This window comes from Paramacrobiotus metropolitanus, unplaced genomic scaffold (assembly GCF_019649055.1).
Source record: "Paramacrobiotus metropolitanus isolate TYO unplaced genomic scaffold, Prichtersi_v1.0 Parri_scaffold0000004, whole genome shotgun sequence".
Classification (NCBI taxonomy): Eukaryota; Metazoa; Tardigrada; class Eutardigrada; order Parachela; family Macrobiotidae; genus Paramacrobiotus; species Paramacrobiotus metropolitanus.
The window spans coordinates 3,109,377-3,135,950 of NW_026570224.1; the positions used below are offsets into that span (position 1 = coordinate 3,109,377).

The window sequence follows — 26,574 nt, forward strand, 5'->3', positions numbered from 1 at the left end:
GTTACACGATAAGCGAGTGTCACAAATATGACCGGGAAAGAACAAACACTTATCGCCAATTGGGCGGTTCCATATTGTGAAACGCTGTGATAAACAAAACCGATAAGGACTACCATGGTCCTGAAAATGTTACGAAAGCGCACGCTGCAGCGCTCGTCATCAGTTGGCGAAACCTTAACTGCTCCGGAAACGGTAGCGTTACTTGACAACTCCAGCATTAATAAACCACAACCGAAAATGGCGCCGGCAAATCAGCCCGTTAAAGTGCAGCGGATGTCGGAATCCTCGGTGGAATACTATCAGCGCAATAATAATTTTCTGATCCGCCATCAGAAATGGATTTGGGGATTGGTGTTGGGGGTGTTTGTCGTCGCGGTGATTTTACTGTGCTTGGGATTAACGGGAAATCTGGGCAGCAGTGAAGTGACCACACCACCGCCGCCGACGACCATAGTATACCGACCCGAACGGACCACACCCATACCACCGACCACGCCACTGCCACCGCCGAGTATTGTTGAGCCGGATCACCGAATTGACTGCGCTCCGAATATGAACAACGCCGTTGTAAGGCCAAATAATTGCGCTGCATCGGGATGGAATGCCTTTTGTCAATATGAAAACCACACAGATGTCCGCATACCCAAATGTTATTTTGATCCGGCCAGAGGAGGATTCCGTACAGAAAAGCTTTCAAGCGGCTTGCCGAATATTGATATCTACAGTCTTACCGCCATTCACCCAAGAAAATTCGGTCTCCAGTTTGCCCAGCCAAGACTGACTGTGGAAAGAAAGAGCGGGAAAATTTTACGAGTCAAAGTTAGTTACGTTGAATTAGGTTTAGGTTATGAATGTGACGATCACGTACATGATTTGTGCCGCAGTTTGATAACGCTGCGGAGCAACGCTATGAAGTGCCTGTGCCACTCAAACCGATTCCATATGACCGATACTGGCTTCATGACGTAACGGTTCCGGCTACTACCACAGGAATAACTGTGCAGCGACGCAGCACCGGAGTCAAAATGTTTGTCTTCGGCATTTCTGTTTGCGAACGTTACCAGATATTGCAGGAAAAATAATATTGAAATTTCTTCCACAGTTGGGATCTTAGTCTCGGGGGACTGATGCTTGAGCACCAGTTCCTACAATTTACCACTAAGCTTCCTTCGGAAAACTGCTATGGATTTGGTCAGTGTTGTAGTACAGTCAGTGCTTTTCGCCTTCTGGTTTCAAATTTGCCTTGCAACATGGTTTTCGTATTAGGTGACAACCGGCATCATTCGTTCAAGCATAAATTCGACTGGAAATTATGGCCTATGTTTTCACGCGATCAGGCACCGACCGACCCGAATGCCCAGCATAACCTGTATGGCGTTCACCCATTTTATATGTGCATTGAGGCCGACGGCAACGCTCATGGAGTCCTACTTCTCAACAGCAACGCAATGGGTAAAAATTACTACCATCAGATTAGCACGATTTCCGTCTGTAGGTAATCTGTAGAGGTTTTCAACAATGTAAGCTGTATGGTTACTATGGTACTCATAGTAACATTTTTCAGTACTTACGAGTAGAGAACTTAAAAAGAGACAGTTTATTAAAGTTAGTCAGGGTGTTCGTATAACTATATGACAGTATGTATGTTCATTTATCATCCATAGAATACAAATTCCAGCCTGCACCAGCTTTAACTCTACGCTCATTCGGAGGTATACTGGATTTCTATATTTTCATGGGTCCCACTCCAGAAAATGTCATACAGCAGTACACGCAGGTAGACTATGATGCCGCATGCGAGCCTCACCATCAGTAGAATAGTATTGCTCTTGTTTGTTCATCCCGTTATAATGCATATTTTGAAACGGTGCACTTTGCAGCCAAGTCTGGTACATTTAATAGTGTCCTGCTTATGATATTGTGTTTCATAACTGCAGCTGATGTTTGTCTTTAGCTAACTGGCCGCACATTCATCCCTCCGTACTGGGCGCTGGGATTTCAGATTAGCCGGTATGGAAAAAGCCGCTTCCGTTGCCGCTTGGAGAAGTAAAATTGTTTCGTTTTCTTTAGATGGGGATTCGAAAGTCTGGATGTTGTAAAGAATGTGGTACAACGAAATGTAGATAAAAATATACCACTGGTAAGAATACTAATATTCCTGCATTCGCCCGCACGTTCCCACTCTTTTATATTTTACTACTACAATGCCTTTTAGGATGCTGTGTATGGGGATATCGATTACATGCGTCACCGTCAGGATTTTACGTTGGACCAAGATTTATATGGAGGCCTTCCTGAATACATCAATCAGCTTCATAATCAGGGCATGAAATATGTCATTATTCTGGTACTTATCAACGCAACCAAATTCCACGGCCTCTTTTTGATTAAGAAAAGAATGCAATAGTTTCGATCTGGCCGAGTGCAGAAAATGAAATATCGCTTACTGTGCAGGATCCCGCAATTCACGTTGACGCAGGAAGACTACATCCCAATGATCCGGTATATGAACCACATATCGAAGCTGTTAGGGATGATGTGTACATCAAGTGGCCCAATACCTCTAACAACGTTAATGCCAATTTTAACGGATCTAATAAGATCATGCTGGGTAAAGTACGTAAACTTTGAATTTTTACACGGCGTACAAAAAGAGTTTTAAGGACTGTATGCGCAGGTTTGGCCGGATGGACGTGTGGCTTTTCCGGATTTTTTCAAAGAGTCAACCAAGGCGTGGTGGACACGCTGGATTAATTACACGTACCACGATTTGGGCATAAAATTTGATGCTCTCTGGATTGAGTAAGCCACCTTGTCATATAAGCGTAAAAGCGCTCTTTGAAATTGTTTTTTACAACGCAGCATGAACGAAGTTTCTTCTTGGGACACCAACAAGATTGTATCACCACCATGTCATACGGGTTTGCAAGGAAATCATGAGTGCCAATCGCTGCAGTGTCCCGGTGGTTCTTTGGAGTCTCCCATTTTTAAACCAGGTGCCTAACTAGTATATGAATAACAACAGCAGCGGAATGCTCACTACTTGTTTTTTATTTACAGCTGCCATAACCATTTATGGATCAACCACAAAATTGTCGGACAAAACACTGTGCATGACAGCCGAGCAGGAACTAAACGGAGTCCTTTATCAACAGTATAATGTTCACAGTCTTTATGGATGGAGTCAAGCAAAGGTCACCTACGAGTAGGTTCTCCAATATTTTGTATACATGTTCATGCTTTTTTGCTATACGTGGCTGTCACATATCTGTTTGAACGTTTTAAAATAAATCTTAAACGTTCTCGTAATTCATGGCCTTTACTTTGTAGAGCGGCTCAGAGCATTCGTGGTGAACGTTCGTTTGTCTTTTCACGCTCAACATATCCGACCGGCCAACAATACGTTGGACACTGGCTTGGTGACAACGCTGCTAATTTCAACGATTTGAAACATTCGATTATTGGTCTACTGGAATACAGTTTGTTCGGATATGCTTATGTACGGGAATACTACAACAACTTATTGCAACAATCCTTTTTATTAATATTCCCTTTGGGTATTTGTAGGTTGGATCTGATATTTGTGGATTTTTGACAATACCACAACGTCACTGTGTTCACTCTGGTCAGCTGCGGGTGCTTTCTATCCCTTTTCGAGAAATCATAATGCTCTGGGTGCCAAGGAACAGGATCCTGGAAATGACCCGGTGGTAGCGAAATTTGCACGAGTGGCTCTCACCGAGCGATACCGATTGCTCCCGTATCTGTATACGCTTTTCTATAAAGCGCATGTTTACGGAGATACCGTGTCGAGACCACTTCATCATATGTAAGCAATTATTCTCACCGTGTGCTACTTTTTCAAATTTTATGTTTGTTTCTCAAACTTATAGTTACCTACGGATGCCACTTCACTGGAAACCGATACGCAGTTTTCTGGGGTGATGCGCTGATGATAAGTCCTATTCTCGACGATGCTTCTTCACGCTCCGTGTATATGCCGCCTTCGGAGTTTTACAATTATTACGACGGCACCAGGATCGGTTCACGGCAAGTAAATTTTGCCATTGATCCCGCTTGTTTCAGCACGTCGCCTGAATGCCCTGGCGCTGTTATTGCTCTCCACTTGCGCGCTGGTCACATAGTGCCGGTAATGGACCCTTCGACAACAACGGAAGAAAGGTAAAAAACATTTGTTCACATTAGAAGTTTATGTAAATTTTGTACTGAATATGACAATGCGCATGTAGTCGAAAGAATCCTTTGCGACTGCTAATTGCCACGTCCAGTACATCAGTCAAGTCGTCCGGAGAACTCTTTTGGGACGATGGCAAAAGCATCGGTTGGTGTATTTTGGCCTATAACCATCAGGAGTTTTTTTCTTAGCGTAATGCGATGGTTTACGTTTTAGACACCTTCGAAAACGGCAACTATTATCACGCACAGTTTACTTATGACAGTGTGACCGTAAGTTGGCTTCCGCACTCTTTTATTGTTCTTCGTACCGCAATATCTCTCGTTACTATGTGATACTGTTACAGAAAACGCTGGATTGGACAGTGGTCAAGAATACCATCGATACCGTTCCGATTTTGCAAGAGTTACTTATTTATTCACAACCGCAACCCGGTGTGAATTTTGACATTTTTATTAATGGACAGCTCCAAAATAACGCAGCCGTGGCTATGAGCTTCCAGGTAAATCGGCGATAATAATACCAAGTGTACCGTAGAATCACCAATTGTTCACGTTAGATTTTGGATATACAACTTTAACGTGATTTTGTAGCGTTTATCTGTTTCTCTGCCTTCGGCTTCCGGACAATCCATAACGTCATCGTTTCAACTGGAGCTGCGGGAAAGGTGCGTTTGCGACTGCGCTTCTTTTAAATAAATGGCTCCTCTAATCACGCAATACTGCAGGCGTTTGTAGCCAACTTACTTGGCAGATAAAGTTAACCAAATAAATAGATAAACATAATGATTATTTAAATTCACCCCTTATACGTACTAACAGCACATTTAGTTAGTCCTTTGAGCTGAAAATTCGACTGAGAGTGATGTGCTCGTATAAATACAAGTCTTGGCTTAAACTAAACAAGCTCTACGCACTTGTATCTATTGGTAAACAACTTTAACCTTGAAATTCAGGTCTACGGCATAATTATCACCACAGCGCAGACAGTTAAGACTCATCGTGTCATCATCGGAAAATACCGTCGCAAGAAGGAAGCAAAGTGACGTGATGTGATTAATTTGTGATTTGTAAAATGCATTTTATTTGAATTTGTGGTGCAACTGCAACTACGGATAATGGTGAAATGTTGCCAGTCACAGTAAAAATTGTTGTGTACCTGTATATACAGAGTTCTATCATTTTTGTATTCGGCTTTAGTTAATTGTTCGTAACCGTTCTTTTCCCTTTATACTTTTTGTTGCGTTCTGGTTTACGAAAGCGATAAAAAGGAAAAGAAATGTACACTTGGTTACTATACTGGGATTATCGATGCCTCGACTTCAACATGCCATTTAATTTTGGCAGGTTTCAAGAATTAATAATTTTTATGATGAAATAATATATGATAAGTTTCATAATTTAAAATTCTGGCACACAGCAAAAAACCGCATAAATGACAGACTACCGATACTCGTCATTGGCTGTAAGGTTTTCTATGCTATACTTCGTATACGGTAAAATAATAATTTTTTATGATACACTGCATAATATGAGGTGTTGTTGACGCTTAGAAAAGATACCACTATTGCAACCCACTTGTTGTTGTTGTAATGCTAAATTTGTGCAGCACAAACATCTGTTCGAATTTCCTAGCATCTCCGACAAACATTCAATAGCAGTTTTTACCGGCATCCACGATCCGAGATTGTTGTGAATTTTAACATACTCGTTCTGCAATATTTTCATAAGTTACGGTCCACCTTGGTTACGAACTTACGGTATCACAGCGGTAACTGCTGTAGGGTATTTGCGCCAAAATGAGCAAACCCAGTAAGCAAGTAACTGCACGTGGTTTATGTCTCATGACAAAAGTGTTTTTGTTGGAGACAGTATGATGACTATGCTGGTTGGTTTGTAAACTTAGTATCCCAGCGTTAAAACTGATTTCCATTTTGCTATGTTCTTGCGAAGTGTTCAAAGACTAACAATAGTTGCGCCAGTCTTAATTAGAACCATTTTTCTTGTACTTTATTTAAACTGAAATCCACGACTTGAATGCAACAGTTTTATGATTATGATATCATAATCATTATACTTATATGGTATTTATCCGTGTTGTATTTTTGCAAGTTTAGGAGTACAGAACGCGCTCACGGCAGTTGTTATTTTCTAGCGCACCATATTAACACAACTGCACTGTTTTGTTGCACTGACATTTTGAAAATTTCGGAATAATTACGTACTACGTATATTATGGAAGTGCTGATTATATCTCTTAAGTAGCATATCAGTCGGAAGTATCGACAGTACAAACGGACTCTCTTTTGATTAATTTTTGAAGCAACAGTTAACTTGGATTTGCTACCTTAGCTAACTTTAAGCTAACTTGGTTAACTTGGCTTCGTTTATTTGTAAACACATACGATGTAATTGGATACATACAGATACGCCGTGTTGGCATACCATATTATTCTGTTTTGGCGGATAATATTAATGACCGCATAAACTGGGGAAATCGCGCATACATCGCACATCAATTAGTCAAGATGGCGCTCAAAATTATATGCAGTGTTTTGCCGATATGGGTGTGTTTTAACTTGGTTGTTATTCGTGGGAAAACTGAGGTGACAAGTACTGGAGAACGGTCACACACTGAACCGGACAATAGCATTGCTCCGCCCTTCCGAATTGACTGCATTCCACATAATCCCAATTCCACTGAAGGTGTTTGCAAAACGCACCATTCCAGTTGCATTTATGACGAGAATGTGGTTTACGAAGACGCACCACAATGCTACCTTGACCCCGGGAAATTTGGATACCGAGTAATAACAAAAATTCCAAGTGATCAGTCGAACAAGGATGTGTATCATCTAGCGGCCATCCATGATAAAAAATTATACTCGACCAAGTTCGTACAGCCGCGACTGGTGGTAGAAAGGATGAGCGGGACCACGTTGCATATGAAGGTACAAAATTAGGCTATTACAGAAGTATTTCACCATCAAAGTTGTGGTAGTATTAAGCAATATTATGGCATTACTTTAATCCTTACGCAGTTTGATGACGCCGCAATGTCGCGTTACGAGGTACCTGTTGAATTACAACAAATCCCATACGATGATTCGTTCCTGTATGATGTGAATATTCCGAAAGGGGAAACTGCTATCGACCAGTTATTCATAGCCCGCCGCCATTCAGAAACCAAAATGTACTTATATTTTTGCGAATTATCCTTGACATATTTTTTTCGTATTTGCCCATGGCGCCATGTATGTAAGAGTACTGCACTTGTTAGTTGGGATTTTGGCCTGGGCGGGCTTTTTCTCGAACAGCAGTTCCTGCAGTTCACAACAAAACTTCCTTCAAACAACTGCTACGGTTTCGGTGAGTGTATTGTACAAAATATAAAAAGTACTGTATTTGTTAACGTCGTTACCTCGCAAATTTTCCGTGCCTTTACGCGAGGTAAACCAGAATATTTAGTGGAAAAACGCTATAGTGGCAATTAAATTTTATTAAAGTATCTTTTGCAAATTTCATTACAGGAGAAAACCTGCATGATTCGTTCAAGCACAAATTTGATTGGAAAACATGGGCAATGTTTTCTCGTGATGAGCAACCCATATATCCCAAAGCTCAGCGTAACCTTTACGGCGTGCATCCTTTCTACATGTGCGTAGAAGCTGATGGAAACGCCCATGGTGTCTTTCTCCTGAACAGCAACGCAATGGGTAAGGCTGGTGGTGTACTGCCTTTTTTAGTGTCAAATAGTATAAAGGCTAACTATTTTTACTTAATTACCCAGAGTACAAACTTCTACCGGCACCCGCATTAACTTTACGATCAATCGGTGGTGTTTTGGATTTTTATATTTTCTTGGGGCCGACTCCGGAAAATGTCGTACAACAATACACTCAGGTAAGACATGTAACTGGTGTTTTGCATTTATACTTTAATGATTACGGTTGTGTTATCCAGCTTACCGGGCGCACATTTATCCCACCGTACTGGGCGTTAGGTTTTCAATTAAGCCGGTAAGGTGTTCTGACCCTCCGCGCAACGAAAGCTTATTCCATTTTTATTAACAAACGAACACATCATTTACGAATGGTTTTCTACACTACTTATTATTTGTCCAGATGGGGTTTCGAAGATCTGACTGTTGTCGAAAACACCGTAAAAAGAAATGTTGAGCAGGGTGTGCCGTTGGTGAGATACAGGATTCGGACATTTATTTGCAATCAACGTTTTTTTGCGTTTATTCAGATATTCAGAAAGATGTTTCTAGGATGTCATATACGGTGATATCGACTACATGCGCCATCGCCAAGATTTTACCGTTGACCAAAACAAGTTTTCGGGACTGACTGAGTATATTACCGAGCTTCACCAAAAAAATATGAAATCCGTAATAATACTGGTAAGAAATAACATGATACATGTAGTTTGGGCGGCTTTACGCGAAACCATTAAAAGATTATTATTACATTCCACAAAATGGTATACTGTGATGTAAAACTGCCCGCAAGGTTTTTTTATTTCAATTAGGATCCGGGGATTCACGTCGACGCTGATCGATTTCATCCAACGGAACCAAAATATATGCCACACGAGGAAGCTGTTGTAGATGACGTGTACATAAAATGGCCAGTGAACTTTTCGGTTATTGACCCAGAAAATAGTGGACCAAATAGAGCCATGCTGGGAAAAGTGAGAAAATTAAACGTGATGAAAGTGAAATATGAATACCTTCCTCTCAAAGATGTAGTATTTTGACTTTGACAAAAAGGTGTGGCCCGACGGGAGAGTGGGATTTCCGGACTTTTTTAAATCGTCTACAAAGTCTTGGTGGACACGGTGGATAAATTACACATACAATGATTTGGGAATACGATTTGATTCCCTATGGATCGAGTAAGCAAATAAATATCTATGAATGTTTGTTTAATATTTAAAAGTTAATAACTGACTGGTGACACGTTTGTGTATGATTTAGCATGAATGAGGTTTCATCGTGGGATACTAACAAACGGATGCATCCGCCTTGCTACCAAATACCGAAAAACGAAAACCATTCTTGTACGACACTCCAGTGTCCCGAAAATATGTGGGATGATCCTCCCTACAAGCCAGGTGCGAACATAGTGTGAATGTTTGCGTTTTGGAACAAAACTTTCCATCCTAGAGTTAGTACCGCTCTTTTCCAGCTGCCGCTAGGATTTATGGTTCATCAGTAAGGCTCTCCGACACAACGCTTTGCATGGTGGCCGAACAGGATATGGATGGCGTTACATATAAACAGTACGATGTCCACAGTCTGTATGGATGGAGTGAAGGAAAGGTCACCTATGAGTAAGATTCCTCGGGCCGAATTTCCGGCTATGGCTCAACGGAATTACCGTGTGAACTCTATTCTTTCCGTGTGAACTTACCGCGTCATGAACCTGTTTGTAATGCAGAGCAGCCCAAAAAATACGAGGATCGCGTACGTTTGTCTTGTCGCGCTCAACATTCCCAACTGGTCAACGATATGTCGGCCATTGGTTGGGTGATAACGCATCCAATTTTACTGACCTGCGACACTCCATCACCGGCTTACTGGAATTCAGCTTATTTGGCTATGCATATGTGGGTGGAGATGCACGCACCGTATGCTGATGGTTGGTCCACTCCACTGCTGATTGGCCTTTTCCTTATTCAGGTTGGAGCTGATATTTGTGGATTTAACGGTAACACGACCCGTAGACTGTGCTCGCTGTGGTCGGCAGCCGGTGCCTTTTATCCTTTTTCGCGAAATCACAATGTACTGGGCGGTAATGAGCAAGATCCCGGAAAGGATCCGGTTGTTGCGAGATTCGCCCGCTTGGCGCTGACCGAACGATACCGCCTGCTGCCATATCTGTACACGCTTTTCTACCGGGCACATGTTTATGGAGATACTGTATCCCGACCGCTTCATCACTTGTAAGTACTGAGTCACGCAAAAATGGCAGTACATGACCTTTCAGCGTTTGAAAAGGTACAGAAATGATACAAGATTCATAATAATGAATAAAATGTGAACTCAAGTTTTCTACTAGGTACCCCAGTGATTCCAAGTCTTTGGAAACTGACACGCAGTTTTTTTGGGGAGATGCGCTAATGATTAGCCCCATCGTGGAAAATGTGACTGCACGATCTGTGTACATACCGTCGTCCGAATTCTATGATTACTACGACGGCAGTTTGATTAACTCGACAGAAGTAGCTTTCAGCATTGAGTCATCGTGTTTTTCTGAAACAGCACATTGCTGGGGACCAGTTGTACCGCTGCACCTGCGCGGTGGACGCATAATTCCTATAATGGACCCAGGAACCACAACGGAAGCTAGGTGTTAATGTTAGCTGAGCATACTAGTGTCATTTTTTTATTAATAATTTGTTTTCAGTCGGAAAAATCCCTTGCGGTTGTTGATAACCGCAACGAGTACAGAGGAGAAGTCGTCTGGGGAGTTATTTTGGGATGACGGAGTTAGTATTGGTAAGGTAAAAAGGAAAAAAGAATTTCATGTACAGCACCCATATTTCCACAAACTTCGTGAAATGTGGTTTTATTGTTGTCATTTGCAATTGTTGCAGATACCTACGAAAACCAGAAATATTACCATGCCGAATTTAGCTATGACAATGTGGCGGTATGACAATTATTTTTTGCCGGTTAATGATGATATGTAATGTACAATGAAAAAACGCAGAAAATAATGTTTCCAGAAAATTCTTGAGTGGAATACCAAAATTGCCAATATGCCTGTGAGCGATGTTCCACTGCTGCATGAGCTGCTTATCTACAGCAGCGATACTCCAAACCCGGACGATGTCTTTGATGTTACTGTCAACGGACAGGACTATAGTAATAACGTGAAATCAAATGACAGTTACAAGGTAAATCTCACCAGTTCTGTTCGTGTTACAACATTGGACTTCTTTATCGGTTGCATTTTATAGTATTTGTCTGTCTCACTGCAACCGGCACTTCAAATAATGTCATCTTTTCGCGTCCAATTACGCAGAAAATCCTCTGGTCATGCCCCTGTGATGTCTTACGTGTGATCGAAGGAAGGACACTTACAAGAGATAACGATCACACAAGTGTATTTAAAACTATAAATCAAAGCTCTGTTCGAAAGGTCATCTAGATGAATAATTGAATCTGTGTTACGATTGCATATTTTGCTGACCAAACTCAAAACCCGTTAATATGTTTTCTGATCTCTTGATTTTGATAATTAGGAACACCGACTCATTTTGTCCAAAACGAAATAAAACTCCATCACCCGCGATGTATTTCATTACAATTATTTTGCTGTTGTGTTTTCGTTGTGATTGCAATGCAACGGTATAAGTTATTTGAAATTTTGAATCACAGAGATGTGAACTTTTTATATGAATTACAATTCAGATTCACGCAAACCAACACCTTCAAAAGCGAACCTGTTGCTAAATCGCGCTCTAATTTTGCAGTTTCCCACAGCGCTAGCAAAGGACATCTTGCATATGTAAGTGCAATTGTTCTCACTGTCTCAGCAGATATAAAATGATCCTATATTAAGTATACTGATAAGAAATATGTTTATCGCTGAGAGTAAATTAATCTTCGGTAATCATAATCAAATTTCTCAACATTGCATCAATGAAAACGACAATGCCGAAAAGCATAATACAGTGATAACACTATGGAAGGTTTGTAAAACCTGATAAGAAAATATAGAAAGTGAAGAAGCGTCTCATCATATTTTCGTCAATTCCGTAATTATTAAGCATTTTGTAGTATGTGTTCCTTAACGCAATGAACTCGGCAAAATTGCCGTTGTTGGTCAAGATTTGTATGGTAGCATACTACACTCAGCTATCATAATATTTTAGGCAGTTTCGTGCATATCTGTTCTTTTTTCAAATTCTGTGAAGCATAAAGTAAAACTGCTTGCAAATTATAAAAGGCAGACAGCGTTAAACATGGCGCGACGGAGGTCATCCCATGATTCTGACGAGGAGGAAATCGAAATGTCCAGCCGCACACGAACGGTAGCCACGCCGACATCCACAACCACCACTGTTCATGAGGTCACCCAGCGAAGGAGCGCTAAAGGATTCTGCGCTAAGCATAAGCATATGCTCATCGGCGCCACCATAATAGCCTTTGTACTCTTGGTCGTGCTGCTGACTCTAGGTCTAACCGGAGTATTTGATCCCCCTCTTGGGAAAGAGGCAACTCCGCCCATTCCCGGCCCCACAACGCCCCAGGTAACTCCGCCCACAGCAGGGCCCACAACACCGCCACCCCCTGTCGCCCTTGAACGCCGCGTGGAATGCTGGCCCGATCGCAACATCACTTCGGAAGCAGAATGCAAGGAGAATCCTAACTGTCAATACGAAGGAAATTCCACTAGCTTACAGTGTTTTCTAAACCCCGCATCGGTGGATTACACGGTGCAACGGTTACCCGCTCAGCGGGCGGTTGCAGCGGAACACTACCGCTTGAACGCAAAACACAGCAGTCAGCACTATTCGCGAAAGTTTACCGACCCGCGGATGACCATTCAACGGCCGTCGCGCAAACTTCTCCGCTTTAAAGTATAAAACACATTCAAAACAAAAGAAAAAATAGCTTGGTTGCACGCAAAACTTTTCAATTGCAGCTTTTTGATGCTGCTGAGGAACGATACGAAGTACCCATTCCGGTTAACTTACCGAAAGAGGATTCCAGCGTCAGTGCCTCTAATACGGATTACGATATTCGCATCAATGGAAACCAAATGTCCGGATTTCAAATTGTTCGGCGAAGCTCTGGAGCAGTCATGTGCGTGAAATATGTTACTGAATAAAACTCATGCTATCGCGGTTAAAATTACCTAAAACGTCTTTAACAGTATGGATCTTGGTTTGGGAGGTTTGGTTTTGGAGGATCAGTTTCTGCAGATTGTTACCAAACTTCCAACTGAAGATGTATACGGATTCGGTAAACAATTTTACACAAACTTTTGTGCATTCTCAACCCGTCGTAGAAAGTACATATTTCATGCCACATTTCCAAAGTACATTTTTCATGCCATATTTCATGCTTTCCCTTTTGTAACATATACCTAATGGAGATTACACTAGGTGACAACCGGCATCCGACTTTGAAACATCAAATGGATTGGAAAACATGGCCGATGTTTTCTCGTGACGAACCTCCGACCAACGCCGACAGCGTCGCCAACTTGTACGGTGTGCATCCATTCTATGTAAGACCTTGCCTTTCAATCTGTACCAATTCTTGCAATTAATAAACCAGATTCTATATTATATTTGCAAATTTATGTTTTTCTCGGTTTGCAGATATGCTTCGAGCCGGACGGAAATGCTCACGGTGTTCTGCTGATGAACAGTAATGCAATGGGTACGCTGTACGCATAAAATCCATGTTTGTTAGTGAGTTCAGAAACAAGAGAGATGTGCACCAGCTTTATTTTACAGAGAACTAAATAACAGGTTTGGTAAATTTTGCAGTATAATGTATGAGTACTGGAATCGGAGGAATTAAAAACCGAATGCGTGTGTTTTGAAAGGTCACTGTTTGACAATTTGCAGAGTACCGCTTCCAGCCCGCCCCAGCTTTAACTCTTCGCTCGATTGGTGGTATTTTTGATTTCTATATATTTATGGGACCAACACCCGAAAATGTGGTGCAACAGTATACAGAGGTATACCATGGAATTCGCTGCAGCTGTATAACTTGATTTAAAGTCGTGGCTAACGCTTAATCCATAATTCCTTCCAGCTGGTTGGAAGGTCGTTTATGCCGCCTTATTGGGCCTTGGGTTTCCAAATTAGTAGATGGGGCTTCAAAAATTTAGCGGAAGTGCGTGAAGTAGTTGACAGAAATGTCGAAGCTTCCATTCCATTGGACGCTGTATACGGCGACATCGACTACATGAGACATCGACAGGATTTTACATACGATAACGACGCATACTCCGGACTTCCGGCCTATTCAGAGGAACTGCACAGCAAAGGAATGCGATATGTTATCATTCTGGTGAGTTCCACGTGGTGTATTATTGAACGGACGCACTACCTTTTAAAGGTCAGGCTCTTGGAGCCGATATAAGTATTTGTACCTATGACTCGATCCGGACAACGGTTTGCTTCCTCGCCCTGAAAGGATAGTTCGATATCTTGACGCACTATGCAATCGACTAATAACATTCAACGAAACTGCGGATTATTTCAGGATCCGGCAATTCATGCTGATGCCGCCGTTAAGCATCCTAACGACCCACCGTATCTGGCGTACGAAAGAGCAAAAGAACTGGATGTATTCCTTAAATGGCCACTAAACTTCAACGAAACCTTCCTAAGTGCAAATCCAGAGACGACTAATGTAAACCGAACAATTTTTGGCAAGGTATGACGGGTCAAAATACAATAATAGTCTCTGTGCGTCGTGTTTAAAGCTTTTTTTGCAGGTGTGGCCGGATGGAAGATCAGCTTTTCCTGATTTCATGCGAAATAGCACAGATCAATGGTGGACTGAAATGATTGATTACACTTACAACACTCTGGGGATTAAATTTGATGCCATTTGGATAGAGTACGAAACAGAATTATTCTACAAATGGAGATAAGATGTGAGATCGCTAATGTTTTCAGCATGAACGAAGTCTCATCATTCGATACAAATAATCCTGGACCAATCAACGCGAACACCAGCTGGTACTGCGACAAACCACACGAACTTGCGGGCAACCATACTTGTTTTGCGTTACAATGCCCTCCCGACAGCAAGTATGAGCTTCCTCCGTATCGTCCAGGTAATGCCATTATACGTACGCAGTTTATCCATAAAGGCTTACGTTAAGTGAAAATACATAAAACTTAACAAAGAAAATTTAGAAAATGTTAATAATAGCCTAATAAATACTTTTGAAACTCTACACGCAGAAATCCAGCGCAAAAGCAGTACGAGTACTGAATGTGAATATGGAGATTTTATATTTTACGTACAGTGGCAATCAGACATTTTGCTACCTCAAAAAACTTGCCAAACTGGGAAACTCTCTTGTCGGACAAAACGGTGTGCATGGAAGCCGAAGGGAATCTGAACGGAAAAAATACCGTCAATACGACGTGCACAGGTAATTTTTTCCATTATTCCAATCTTTGTCAGGAATATGCCTTATAATAATTTTACAATTCTCAACGAAAACGTAACTATTTTTGTTAACACTTCCAGCATTTATGGACATTTCCAGTCTGAAGCAACGTACAAGTGAGTGGTCTCTACTAAAATTTATCTATATAGTAAAACAGCAGGGATCGGAGGAAATTAATTTCATAAAATTACCGTTACAGAGCAACCGCCAATGTTTTGCATGAGCGTGGATTTGTGTTTTCTCGTTCCACATATCCAGGCAGTCAGAAATATGCCGGCCACTGGTTAGGTGACAATGCGGCCAATTTTGCCGATTTGCGGTATTCGTTTATTGGATTGCTGGAGTACAGCATGTTCGGTTTTCCCTACGTAAGCCACAAAAGCCTGTAAACCACGGGAAGCCGCCTTTTGATTACTACTAACCACACACCGTGTGTATTAGGTCGGAGCCGACATTTGTGGGTTTTTCGATAACTCAACAGATGAACTGTGCAAGCGCTGGTTAGTGGCCGGGGCCTTCTATCCCTTTGCACGCAACCATAATCATTTTGGCCCAAGAGCGCAGGATCCCGCCAGCCGGCCAGAACACGTTCAGGATGCTGCTCGGAGAGCGCTCAGAATCCGTTACTTATGATTACCAGGTCCTACGCATATCATCTTATAAAGTAAATCGCCGCTGGAAGCTGGTAAGAATTCTGTTCCAACCAAAATTTTCTTATTACACGATTATAATCTTAATGGAGAGGCACAGCAGTAATATTTTTGCTTACCATTTTCACAGTCGCCAAAACCCCTTCCGATTATTAATTGCGGTCGATGGCCGGACTCCACATGCCAGAGGTGAACTCTTTTGGGACGACGGCATCGGTGCCGGTATGTGAAAGCTTCAGCTCTGTGTTGTTTAGCAATCAGAATTCTTATTTGAGATATTTTAGAGACTTACGAAGATGGAAATTATTTCCGTGCAGAGATCTCGTTTTCTCTGCCAGAGGTGCGATTCCTACATTTACTAGTCCAGCCAATTCTGTAAGGGTGATCAATCATTGTCAGCGCACTGTTCTTTATAGCTGAAATTGTCGTACAAAGTGGCTCATCAGGGAAGAAACAATGGCACTTCCCAGCCGGATATTAGCTTGCTTTCTTTAGCAGAATTAAGAATCTACACAAACGAAATTCTGCCAACCGCTGATCTCACATTTTTCGGGGAGGGCTTTTCAGTAAATGAATCCACATTTATCGCATCTATGAACGGATCGGTAAGTTAAACCCATTTATTCGTTTTTTCTTACCTACCAGATTTGATAAGTAAGTCAAATTTGGGATCGTAGATTTTCAGCTTAACCGGCGCGTTTCCCCTGCATCAGTCCTTCGAATTATCCTTTATGCCGTGAGTCGAACATATAATTCAGTTAGAAGGTGAAAGGTTATATCTTTTGCATTCGTCAGGCGACAGGTTGTTGAGAGAGTCAATTGTGCGCCTGAAGGAAACATTGACTCCTCGCGTTGTGCAGCCAAAGGATGCAGTTTCGATGACACTATTTCTGGCGTATCGCTTATGCCAAGGTGTTACTTCAACGCTGCTGAACAAGGTTATAGAATCGAAAGTAACCCGAGAGCGACAGCCGAATCCAAAATTCTGGTCTCTCCAAACATCAGTCAATCTGTTTCCGGTAGCGCTGTGATAGGAAGAGTGCAAATGAATGTCTTCCGATATTCAACTTCGACAATGCGGTTCAGAGTCAGTTGACATTTACCTCTATTTACTCTACTATTTGCAAAACCTCTGTGTCAAAAATTATGGCTTATACCTTTATAATATTTGACTATACCCGAATTCCTCTGATCAAATTGGTATTTGTAAAAAATGTGCAAATGAAGTGGCTTGTAGTTCACTGATGCGGCAAACCCACGCTATGAAGTTCCGCAATCGCTTATGGAGCTTCCTGTACCGGATTCTGCTACCATTCCACCATTTCCACAGGACGAAGCGCTGTATGAAATTTCATACCAAGAAAATCCAGCACTTCCTTTTAGTTTCCGAATAAATCGCCGAGCAGCAAATACAACAATGTACGATATATTTTCCTACATCCTTTATAGAGTGGTTTTAAGAAGCTACGTGATTTTTCAGATTTGACACCTCGTTGGGCGGATTTGTATTCGAGGATCAATTTCTTCAGGTCACAACCAGGTTAGCCAGCACTTATGTGTATGGGTTTGGAGAGAACCGCCACAATAGTTTCCGCCACAAAATGGACTGGAGGGTTTGGCCAATGTTTGCTCGCGACGAAGGTCCCATTGACCCGGTAAGGCTGCATTCGACTTGTTCCATACGGAACCACAGCCGGCTTTGAACGTACTTATGTTTTACTTGTTTGAAACAATTTATAACGGTAATTGTGCAACAGATTAAATCGCCTTAAAAGCAGCAGTAGTTATCGTTTTTATTTTTTTTCGTCACATGTAGACGCGTCCAACAAATCATTATGGAGTACATCCATTTTACATGGTTGTGGAAGATGACGGTCATGCCCATGGAGTATTCTTCCTGAACAGCAATGCGATGGGTATGTCTAATCTTTTACACAGCGTTCGTTACTTGGGACGCTTCCTCACCAAACGGTTTTCCATTTTAGAATATCAATTTCAACCTGCTCCGGCTTTGACATTAAGGTCGACTGGAGGCATATTCGACTTTTTCATCCTGATGGGCCCGAACGTGCAAGATGTTCTTGAGCAATACACAAGCCTGATCGGACGTCCTACATTGCCGCCATACTGGGCATTAGGTTAGATTTTACTAAATTCTTACGGAAATGAAGCATATTACTCTGTTATAAACGCATGAAGGCATGTTTATGGTATATCACTAATAGTTATAACTTATAAGGACAGTATTTTAGTTGGCATAAGCCGCACAACTATGTAGCAAATTAGCAATATTAATAAATCACACTCACACCAACTGAACATTTTCATCTTTTCCTTTCATACGCCCTGCGCCAGTTACCGAAGAGTCCGAGAATTCAGTTTGCCTTTTGCGTTTTACTTATTTTTTTCTGTTTTTAGGATTTCAGATCTGCCGATGGGGTTACAACAACCTGACGGACGTGCAACAAGTGATCGAACGTACACGCTCTGCTGGCATTCCCCAGGATATTCAGTACATCGAACTGGATTATATGAACAAACGTCAGATGTTCACCATCGATACCGAAAATTTCCCTGATGTCACCCAGTTTGCCAATAACTACCGAACAAATAACGGCCTGAAGTTTCTTTATTTACTGGTACTTTTTGCACTACGTTTTTATCTATGCAACTATTAATACTTATTTTGCCCCGGTGCGTTCACTAAAAGCTGAATGATTATGAATCCAGGATCCATTTATCCATGCCGACACAGAATTACTGTATCCTGCTGAAAACGGGACTAATCCATCTTATACTGATGGCTTGGCTAACGATGTTTTCATTACATGGCCCCAAGAATATACTGGTGCCCAAAAACCGAATCATATCGATCCAGTCAGTATTGGTCCGAAGCGGGTAATGCTAGGAAAGGTATGTCGACCCCGTTACAAAATAATTATGAAGTTCAGTATGGGGAATAGTGTTACTATTCATGGTATGCATGTTACTAGATACCGTATTTAACCGCTGAATTCCGGTTTTTAGGCATGGCCTGACGGTAAATCTGCATATCCAGATTACTTCAAAAAATCGACTGCAGAGTGGTGGAAACGCTGGATTAACAGTTCAACAGGATTTTTCGAATTTGATGGATTATGGATAGAGTAGGCAGTTCTTTTGTTTTTCACTAATTTAACTGAACTACAATTGGAATATTTTCAGCATGAACGAGCCTGTGGCATTCGAAACGAATATAATCGACGCTCAGAAAGCTTGGTTCTGCTCATCCGGATCTAATCTAAACGGAAACCACACTTGTTGGGGCCTTCAGTGCCCGGAAGATAAATGGGATAAACCTCCTTATTTACCGGGTTGGTGGAGAAATTAACCTTAGTTTAGCGCATCCTTTATTTAATTCGACTGATGTCGTTTTATTGATATGTACAGCTGCTGCAACCATTTGGAAAGGATCAAACTACAGAAATCTCTTATCGGACAAAACCCTATGCATGTCCGGCGAGCAGTTCATCGATGAGTTTGACGGAAGCCGAAAACCTGTTCGGCACTATGACGTTCACAATCTTTATGGTATTCAGCAGACCAGGGTCACCAAAAAGTAAGCGAACTGCAATAAAGTAGCTTATTTTAGTACTGACTCAATACAAATTCCTATTTGGCTCTGCTCTTTTATTCATTTAATGCAACCATTATTCATTATGGCGTTGTAATAGGATTGCCGAGGAGTTGACGAACAAACGCAGCTGGGTCATTTCGCGCTCCACTTATCCTGGAAGTGGCCGATATGCCGGCCACTGGCTAGGTGACAACAAAGCACAGTGGTCGGACATGCACTACTCCATCATCGGCATGTTCGAATTCAACATGTTTGGAGTGCCATATGTAAAGTTGTCATTCGCTGAAAAAAAGCATCACGAACATAAAATGACTTATTAATGTTTGATTTCATCCAAAGGTTGGGGCCGATATTTGCGGATTTTTCGAAGATACCACCGAAGACTTGTGCCGTCGGTGGCAAGTACTGGGTGCCTTTTATCCCATGTCCCGAAATCATAACACCCGCGGCACTCGTGATCAAGATCCGGCGCAGTGGGCAGCTGTTGCGGCTGCAACCAAAGACGCGTTGAACATTCGCTACGAGTTACTGCCGTACTTGTACACTCTCTTCTACCACATGCACGTTGATGGCGCAACCGTGGTCCGACCCCTGTTTTACGAATACGATACCGGCATTCATGATAAGAAAGGTCTTGGACATTGACACACAGTTCTTGTGGGGAGCCGGTATTATGTTTGCCCCGTTTCTGTACGAAAATCAGAAAGTCGTTGAGGTGTACTTCCCTGATGATGTCTACTATCATTATCGAACTGGTCAGGTAAATCGGTCTTGCTGCTTATAATTGCAAAAAGTAGTAGATTTCGATCAGCTGCCGTTACGTTCTTCGTACCACTACCGTTTTTAACTTTAGAAAATTAGCGGACCGGCACACATGGAATATTTCATGGAAGAAGATCTGACAGCGGGAATCGGAATTTTCGTTCGTAGTGGTTTTATTATTCCGATCCAAAAAACGAATAACGCACTTTCCACAAGAGATATGTAAGTTCTACGTCAAAATTTTGTTAATACAGTTATTTAACTTCTGCAAATTGCCGAAGCTATAATAAAATGCGCCTATAACGTACAGGCGCAACAATGCTTTTGGACTTATCGTGGCATCACCTGCTAATGTCGTCTCAGACAACTTCACAACTTCGGCGAATGCCCATGGCAGTTTGTTTTGGGACGACTGGGACGGTCAAAGTAAGCTGAACCTTCGATAATTCTCGTTAAAATATTGGAATAGTTATGTAAAAAATCATTTATAATAACCGCATTCATGGTACAAATTTCATGGTACAATTATTTTTAGATACTATTCAAAATGACGATTACTATGCGGAGCTTGTATACGTGAAACAGGATTTCAACACCGATATGGCAAGACCTACTAGCTTTAAATTTTTTATTTAGCCCGCTAAATGTCGCGACTATCCGGGCGCAAATCAAATGGGCATCCATTTTGTCTGGACTATGAGTCTATTCCTAAAATATTTGCTGGAAAAATTTTTATTCTAACAGATGTCAAGAGCAACTATTAACGTCATCGTTCACCGCAATTTCAATAACAAACACCTGGCGAATATTACGGTGCAAGATGTCAGAATTCTTGGCTACGTATCCAGCAGAGGAGTGGTGAATGGATCTGATTTTGTCGCATATGTTGATGGAATCCGAGCGACCTCGGCCCGGTTCGATTATGATAGTCAAAATCAGGTGCGACTAAACAAAAACTGCTATCAATTGCACTCGTACCAATGTAATTGCATTGACTTGGGCAATTCATTGTCCGCTACCCAAATTTTTAACCGGCAGGTCTTGACTGTTTCCGGCATCCACCTTCCTCTTGAGCGTAATTCGTTCCTAATCATATATGACAAAGACATTGATTATTACATTGGTAAGTCCAGTTCTTATATGTCATCCACTCAAAAAACCTTGAATACGAAATATAGTCTACGCACATTATTCTATTTGTATTTGTACGATTGGTTCACAGACTGTCATCCGGACGAGGGCGCCACCGCAGAGGCATGCCTGAGCCGGGGTTGCGCTTGGAACGATCAAAATCTATCAGCCAGACAACCGGCTTGTGCATATCCGACGTCAAATTATTTCCGAAAAGGTTCGAAGGAAATTATTATCCTTGGCTAGAAAACTGCTAAATAGTACAACGGTGTAACTTGCATTCAGGATACTCACTGAAAGAGACCTTCGCTACTGAAGAAAATGGAACGTTCTCCGCTTTATTAAAAGCTGATCCTTCACTGTCGGCTATTCGGCCGGAAGTTATCCAGAACGTCCTCTTGGAAATTCACTCCATAAGTGACAATGTTCTGCAGATAAAGGTTACGAGAGTCTAGTTAATCAGCACAGTATTTTGCAATAATTAAAAGCACATTGCAGTTTACGGAAGACAAAAAGGAACGCTATCAAGTCCCGTGCGATTATGCTCCCTTCAGCTGCAATCAGCCGAAGAACGCAGCGAATCCACATTACAGTTTCGAGGTCACTGGATTACCGGGTCGGGCGTCTTCCGTTCGCGTTGTCCGAAAAGCTACCGGCAAAGTCATGTATGTAATGCCGCCTATAGGTTTAACTGTATACTGTAATGCTGATTAAAACCAAGTTTAAAAAAGCACGTAAATGTACAGGTGGAACCTTCTGAGAAAATTTTTAATCTTCTGGCCACATTGTTATGGCTTTAACTGGAAAATGTTTGTTCCAGTTTTGATACCAATATTGGAGCAATGATTTTTGCTAACCAGTATCTGGAAATTTCCACTCGTCTTCCATCGAAAGATGTGTATGGATTTGGTGAACATTCTCACAATAGTTTCCGGCACGACTTGAACTACAAATCATGGGGGATGTTTTCACTGGATCAGCCGCCAGGTGGAGAACAAAACCTATACGGAGTACATCCGTACGCTATGGTGGTCGAAGACGACGATGGGCACGCTTTCGGGTTATTATTACTGAACAGTAATGCAATGGGTAAGTTTTAATCGACGATGTTCATCATGTTGGTTGATAATCAAGGAATACTGTATTCGATCAAGTCCTTCAATGTTCTGTATTCAAACTACAGAGGTGCATTTAACATCTTTACCGTCATTAACATACCGGACTACCGGAGGTATTTTGGACTTTTATTTGTTCTTGGGCGACTCGCCAACGGAAGTTACGAAGCACTACCTGGAGACAATTGGCAAACCGTTTCTGCCTCCGTATTGGGCGTTAGGATTTCAGATCAGTCGAGTATGAATACGATGATTTGGAGAAATTGAATCAGTTACAAGTTACAACGGATGTCGTGTTGACCTTTGCAGTACGGTTATAATACACTGGACAACATGCGTGGTGCTGTCGAACGAACGCGTGCGGCCCAGATTCCCCTGGTGAGTATAATGGAAGGAATAAGTATAATCGTAGTGGCATTGCTACAATGCAGGACAAAGCAAAAGAACAGGGATAGCCATAATTTCGAAATATCTAGAAGAATTGCCAATATAAGATTGACTACGTACCTACTTACATAAATAATACAGCTTCTGGAAGGTTGTGTTTTGTGCAGGATGTGTTCTACGGCGACATCGATTATTTTGACGGGGAGAAGAATTTTATCATTGGTGAAGCCTTTAAAGATCTGCCGGAGTATGTGGCGAACAAGTCTGCAGATGGGCTCCATTTTGTTACCATTCTCGATCCGTGCATTTCAACGAGTCTGACGAATAATGAACCGTTTGTTCGTGGACTTTCCCAACCGAATGCATTTATTCGCTGGCCAGCGGGCTATGTCGACCCAAATAATCAAAGTTATACTACAATAAACAGCAGCCAGCCATCGTATTTAATGGGTCACGTAAGTTTAGGTCTGGACGTTGTCAGCGATATTGATAAAAATGTCAATTCAGATGTGCTGTTGTAGGTTTGGCCCTCTGACCCCGCTGTATTTGTGGACTTTTTCCATCCCGCCGGTCAGCAGTACTGGGACCAGGAAGTGCGAGAGTTCCATAGCAAGATCGATTTCAGCGCTTTATGGTACGGTTTTTGTACAATTTTTCGTTCCCGTGTCGATACAGATGTCTATATATCATTAATTTGTTTAAACAGGATTGACATGAACGGTAAGAAAAGTTATTGGATAAAGTGTGACTTTCCGGGGGCACAGTTCCATCAAACGAGATGCGCAGTGCACTGCACTATACATAAACTATCCACTGCACGCTCCGAAAGTTAAGTCAACTAAGTGTTGTTTCTTGTGACAAATACTGTTAATTTTACCCACAGAACCGGCAAGTTTCGGTACCAATGGGGACGACGTCTGGTACAACAGCTATACAAACGCAAAAGACTGGTTTCTGAAATGTGACTCTGCAAGTCACCTGGAAAGTCCACCTTATCGTCCACGGACACTTGCAGGAAGAACAGAGCATAGCAAACCGTACCGACTTTCATACAAGACCATCTGCATGGATGCCGTACAAGGCGTCAACGACGCGTACCAACAGTACAACACTCACTCTCTTTATGGACATAGCCAAGTAGAGCCTAGTTTAAGGTATCGGCTTTGGGAGCTTGGTTCATTTTCAGCAGATGAAGATTATGCATTTTCCATTTTTATAGGGCAATGCAAAGTATTACTGGTAAAAGAAGCTTCGTATTCAGCCGATCAACTTTCGTTGGTAGTGGCAGTAAATCAGGTGAGAATTAGAATTGAAAACTTGCCACAGATACATATGTGTGCGATCCATCAGTAGTTTACGTAGCTTGTTAAACTAATGGTAAGACAATGATTCATGTTGTATTTCCTGATCAAGAAGGACTGTAACTTAAAGGTCACTGGCTCGGAGACAATAATGCGGACTGGAATCAGCTGCGCCAATCCATTATCGGAATGCTTGAATTCAATTTGTTTGGAATACCTTATGTACGTATGAATGTAATTAGACAGCAGCGTGTATACCACAAGTAACAAACACAGGAAAACAATACGTAGCGCAGCCGTATGCAATAAATGCGATGGAATAACAGCATAATTATGGACTGCTTTTATTATTTTTTGTTATTTAATTTAGGTAGGAGCCGATATTTGCGGTTACTTTACAAATACAACCAACGAGCTGTGCAGTCGCTGGATGCAGCTTGGATCGTTCTATCCATTCTCGCGTAACCACAACGGAAAGGGCTACTTGGTACATTTTTTAGTCCTTGTGTTATTTTTTCTTGAGTTTCTTCACACGTAGATGATAGACGTACACGTTGATGTTTTGTTTTCTTCCCGGATCAGGATCAAGACCCTGCCTTCCTTGGCCCGGATGTTGCCGAAGCATCGCGTATTGCACTGGGTCACCGCTACAGATTGCTACCGTTGCTCTATACTGCTTTCTGGTCGGCATCCAATAAAGGCGAAACCGTTGTACGCAGTTTGATGGAAGTCTTCCCCAAAGATCTTGTGGCCCGTAACATCGACCGTCAATTTATGTGGTCAAACAGCCTTCTCATATCACCAGTTCTAGACCCGGTACCGTGAACTGGTTACTATCTGCTTGAAAATATAAAGATTTGACCAATCTAATGCTCTTTAGGGACACACCACCGTCCGGGCTTATTTCCCGGATTCACGATGGTTCGACTTCGTTACAGTACGTTTGTTTTTTTCTATGGGCATGCTTCGTACACGTACCGGGAACAGAATCATTAACTTTGCTTTTAGGGGGAAGAACTTAATGTCACCTCTGATGACCGTTACATGGAGCTTCAGGCTAATCTGACCACCATTCCTTTCCACGTGCAGGGTGGCTCCATTTTGCCGCTGCAAGAGCCCAAAACGACAACACGAGATAGGTAAACCGAGGACGAGGGATTGTTATTCACTGTTTTAGTTATTCAAGAAATATGACCGTCACCAAATCTGTTTCAGTTTGAAAGAACCGTTTAGCTTATTTATTGCTCCTGACCGCGTCAATATGGCGTCCGGAAAGCAAGCATGGGACGGCGGAGACGACATAATCACGAGTAAGAAAATTTCGTGACGTATTGTACAAGTATGCACGAAAACGATATGCTAAGCAAGATTTATTAGTACATCTGGATCGGTCTGGTACTGCATTTATTCACTACAAATTTTATGTGTGAATCATTCTGAATAACAGGCAAACTAACCTAATTTCCTAGATGCGACAGAAACTTTGGTGGTGAATTATTATATGTCCTTTACTGAGTCTGCAAACGGAAGCCAGGTATGCTGAAGGGAGTTTCCTTGCACTGTATAAGTGTGGTACAAGCCTGTGGCCGGGATAAGCCAGATGTCTTTTTTAGGTTTTCACAATTCACGCTGACTCAAACCTGGATGCGAATGCCTCATTGCCCAGTTATGTGACATCTATGTCGAAACTCACAGCCATCACTGTAACTGGTTTCCCGCCTCACGAAAAGATCGATGTAACGAATAATTCTCCTAGTACTAACGGCAATGGTATCGCTAATACGGAAGTGGCATATGATGCGTCAGTCAAGGTAAAACTACCGGTAATCAAATTGCAAAACGATACTGCAAATCCAACACACTTTTATTTTATAGACACTGCGGTTGACTAACTTGGATATTAATGTCGCAAGAAACTGGGAAATAAATATTTTGATTTGATGGGAACTCAACTCAGCATGAAGCACAAAAGCAAAAATGATATTTATTGCTGTTATTCAGAAGTTTCTCCTTGCTATGAAACTGCAAAACGACTATTACAAGACTTCAACCGGTTAGATTTTTTAATATTTTGTTATGCGTGGGGTTTGGTGGAAATGGGTTTATGATTCAAGTATTTGTGCCACTATAATTATGTAATCTTCGATGCATTTACATCCCGGTACAGACTTGTGACAATCACTCTTCACAACGAGTTTTATTCCTGTATAATTAATTAAACAAATGCAAAAATTAAAATTCAGACTAAAACAGAGAAGG

General features: G+C 41.8%; 2 protein-coding genes across 2 annotated transcripts; both read left to right on the forward strand.

Moving 5' to 3' along the window:
- The first annotated feature begins 99 nt into the window (after positions 1 to 99).
- LOC129580770 (maltase-glucoamylase-like) lies at positions 100 to 11,472 on the forward strand. The gene is given in 39 exon segments (XM_055471434.1): positions 100 to 819; positions 885 to 1,027; positions 1,103 to 1,191; positions 1,267 to 1,452; positions 1,665 to 1,777; positions 1,955 to 2,010; positions 2,071 to 2,140; positions 2,216 to 2,347; positions 2,455 to 2,616; positions 2,678 to 2,802; positions 2,863 to 2,996; positions 3,061 to 3,205; positions 3,331 to 3,499; positions 3,568 to 3,589; positions 3,592 to 3,829; positions 4,087 to 4,182; positions 4,251 to 4,342; positions 4,412 to 4,467; positions 4,542 to 4,697; positions 4,789 to 4,862; positions 6,527 to 7,145; positions 7,236 to 7,387; positions 7,475 to 7,563; positions 7,725 to 7,910; positions 7,985 to 8,097; positions 8,158 to 8,213; positions 8,319 to 8,388; positions 8,468 to 8,599; positions 8,728 to 8,889; positions 8,969 to 9,093; positions 9,176 to 9,312; positions 9,387 to 9,531; positions 9,639 to 9,807; positions 9,881 to 10,143; positions 10,260 to 10,550; positions 10,608 to 10,699; positions 10,798 to 10,853; positions 10,930 to 11,100; positions 11,164 to 11,472. Coding segments are annotated over 39 exon segments (6,096 nt in total). The 5' UTR covers positions 100 to 114; the 3' UTR covers positions 11,269 to 11,472.
- A 497-nt stretch (positions 11,473 to 11,969) lies between these two features.
- Positions 11,970 to 26,572, forward strand: LOC129580771 (sucrase-isomaltase, intestinal-like). The gene is given in 56 exon segments (XM_055471435.1): positions 11,970 to 12,789; positions 12,855 to 13,015; positions 13,086 to 13,174; positions 13,318 to 13,442; positions 13,537 to 13,597; positions 13,789 to 13,901; positions 13,979 to 14,236; positions 14,432 to 14,605; positions 14,667 to 14,791; positions 14,851 to 15,011; positions 15,207 to 15,335; positions 15,434 to 15,473; positions 15,553 to 15,721; positions 15,795 to 15,975; positions 16,019 to 16,225; positions 16,288 to 16,343; positions 16,420 to 16,608; positions 16,681 to 16,739; positions 16,799 to 17,090; positions 17,241 to 17,422; positions 17,484 to 17,658; positions 17,820 to 17,919; positions 17,989 to 18,141; positions 18,422 to 18,642; positions 18,734 to 18,916; positions 19,031 to 19,149; positions 19,208 to 19,356; positions 19,433 to 19,601; positions 19,717 to 19,885; positions 19,959 to 20,246; positions 20,248 to 20,379; positions 20,473 to 20,603; positions 20,692 to 20,807; positions 20,917 to 20,984; positions 21,126 to 21,320; positions 21,420 to 21,504; positions 21,604 to 21,729; positions 21,798 to 21,952; positions 22,011 to 22,177; positions 22,333 to 22,601; positions 22,696 to 22,865; positions 22,937 to 23,005; positions 23,182 to 23,469; positions 23,536 to 23,648; positions 23,721 to 23,734; positions 23,898 to 24,168; positions 24,234 to 24,310; positions 24,446 to 24,537; positions 24,686 to 24,802; positions 24,898 to 25,131; positions 25,196 to 25,252; positions 25,324 to 25,454; positions 25,531 to 25,625; positions 25,785 to 25,849; positions 25,929 to 26,126; positions 26,191 to 26,572. Coding segments are annotated over 56 exon segments (8,616 nt in total). The 5' UTR covers positions 11,970 to 12,171; the 3' UTR covers positions 26,257 to 26,572.
- The last annotated feature ends 2 nt before the right edge of the window (positions 26,573 to 26,574 follow it).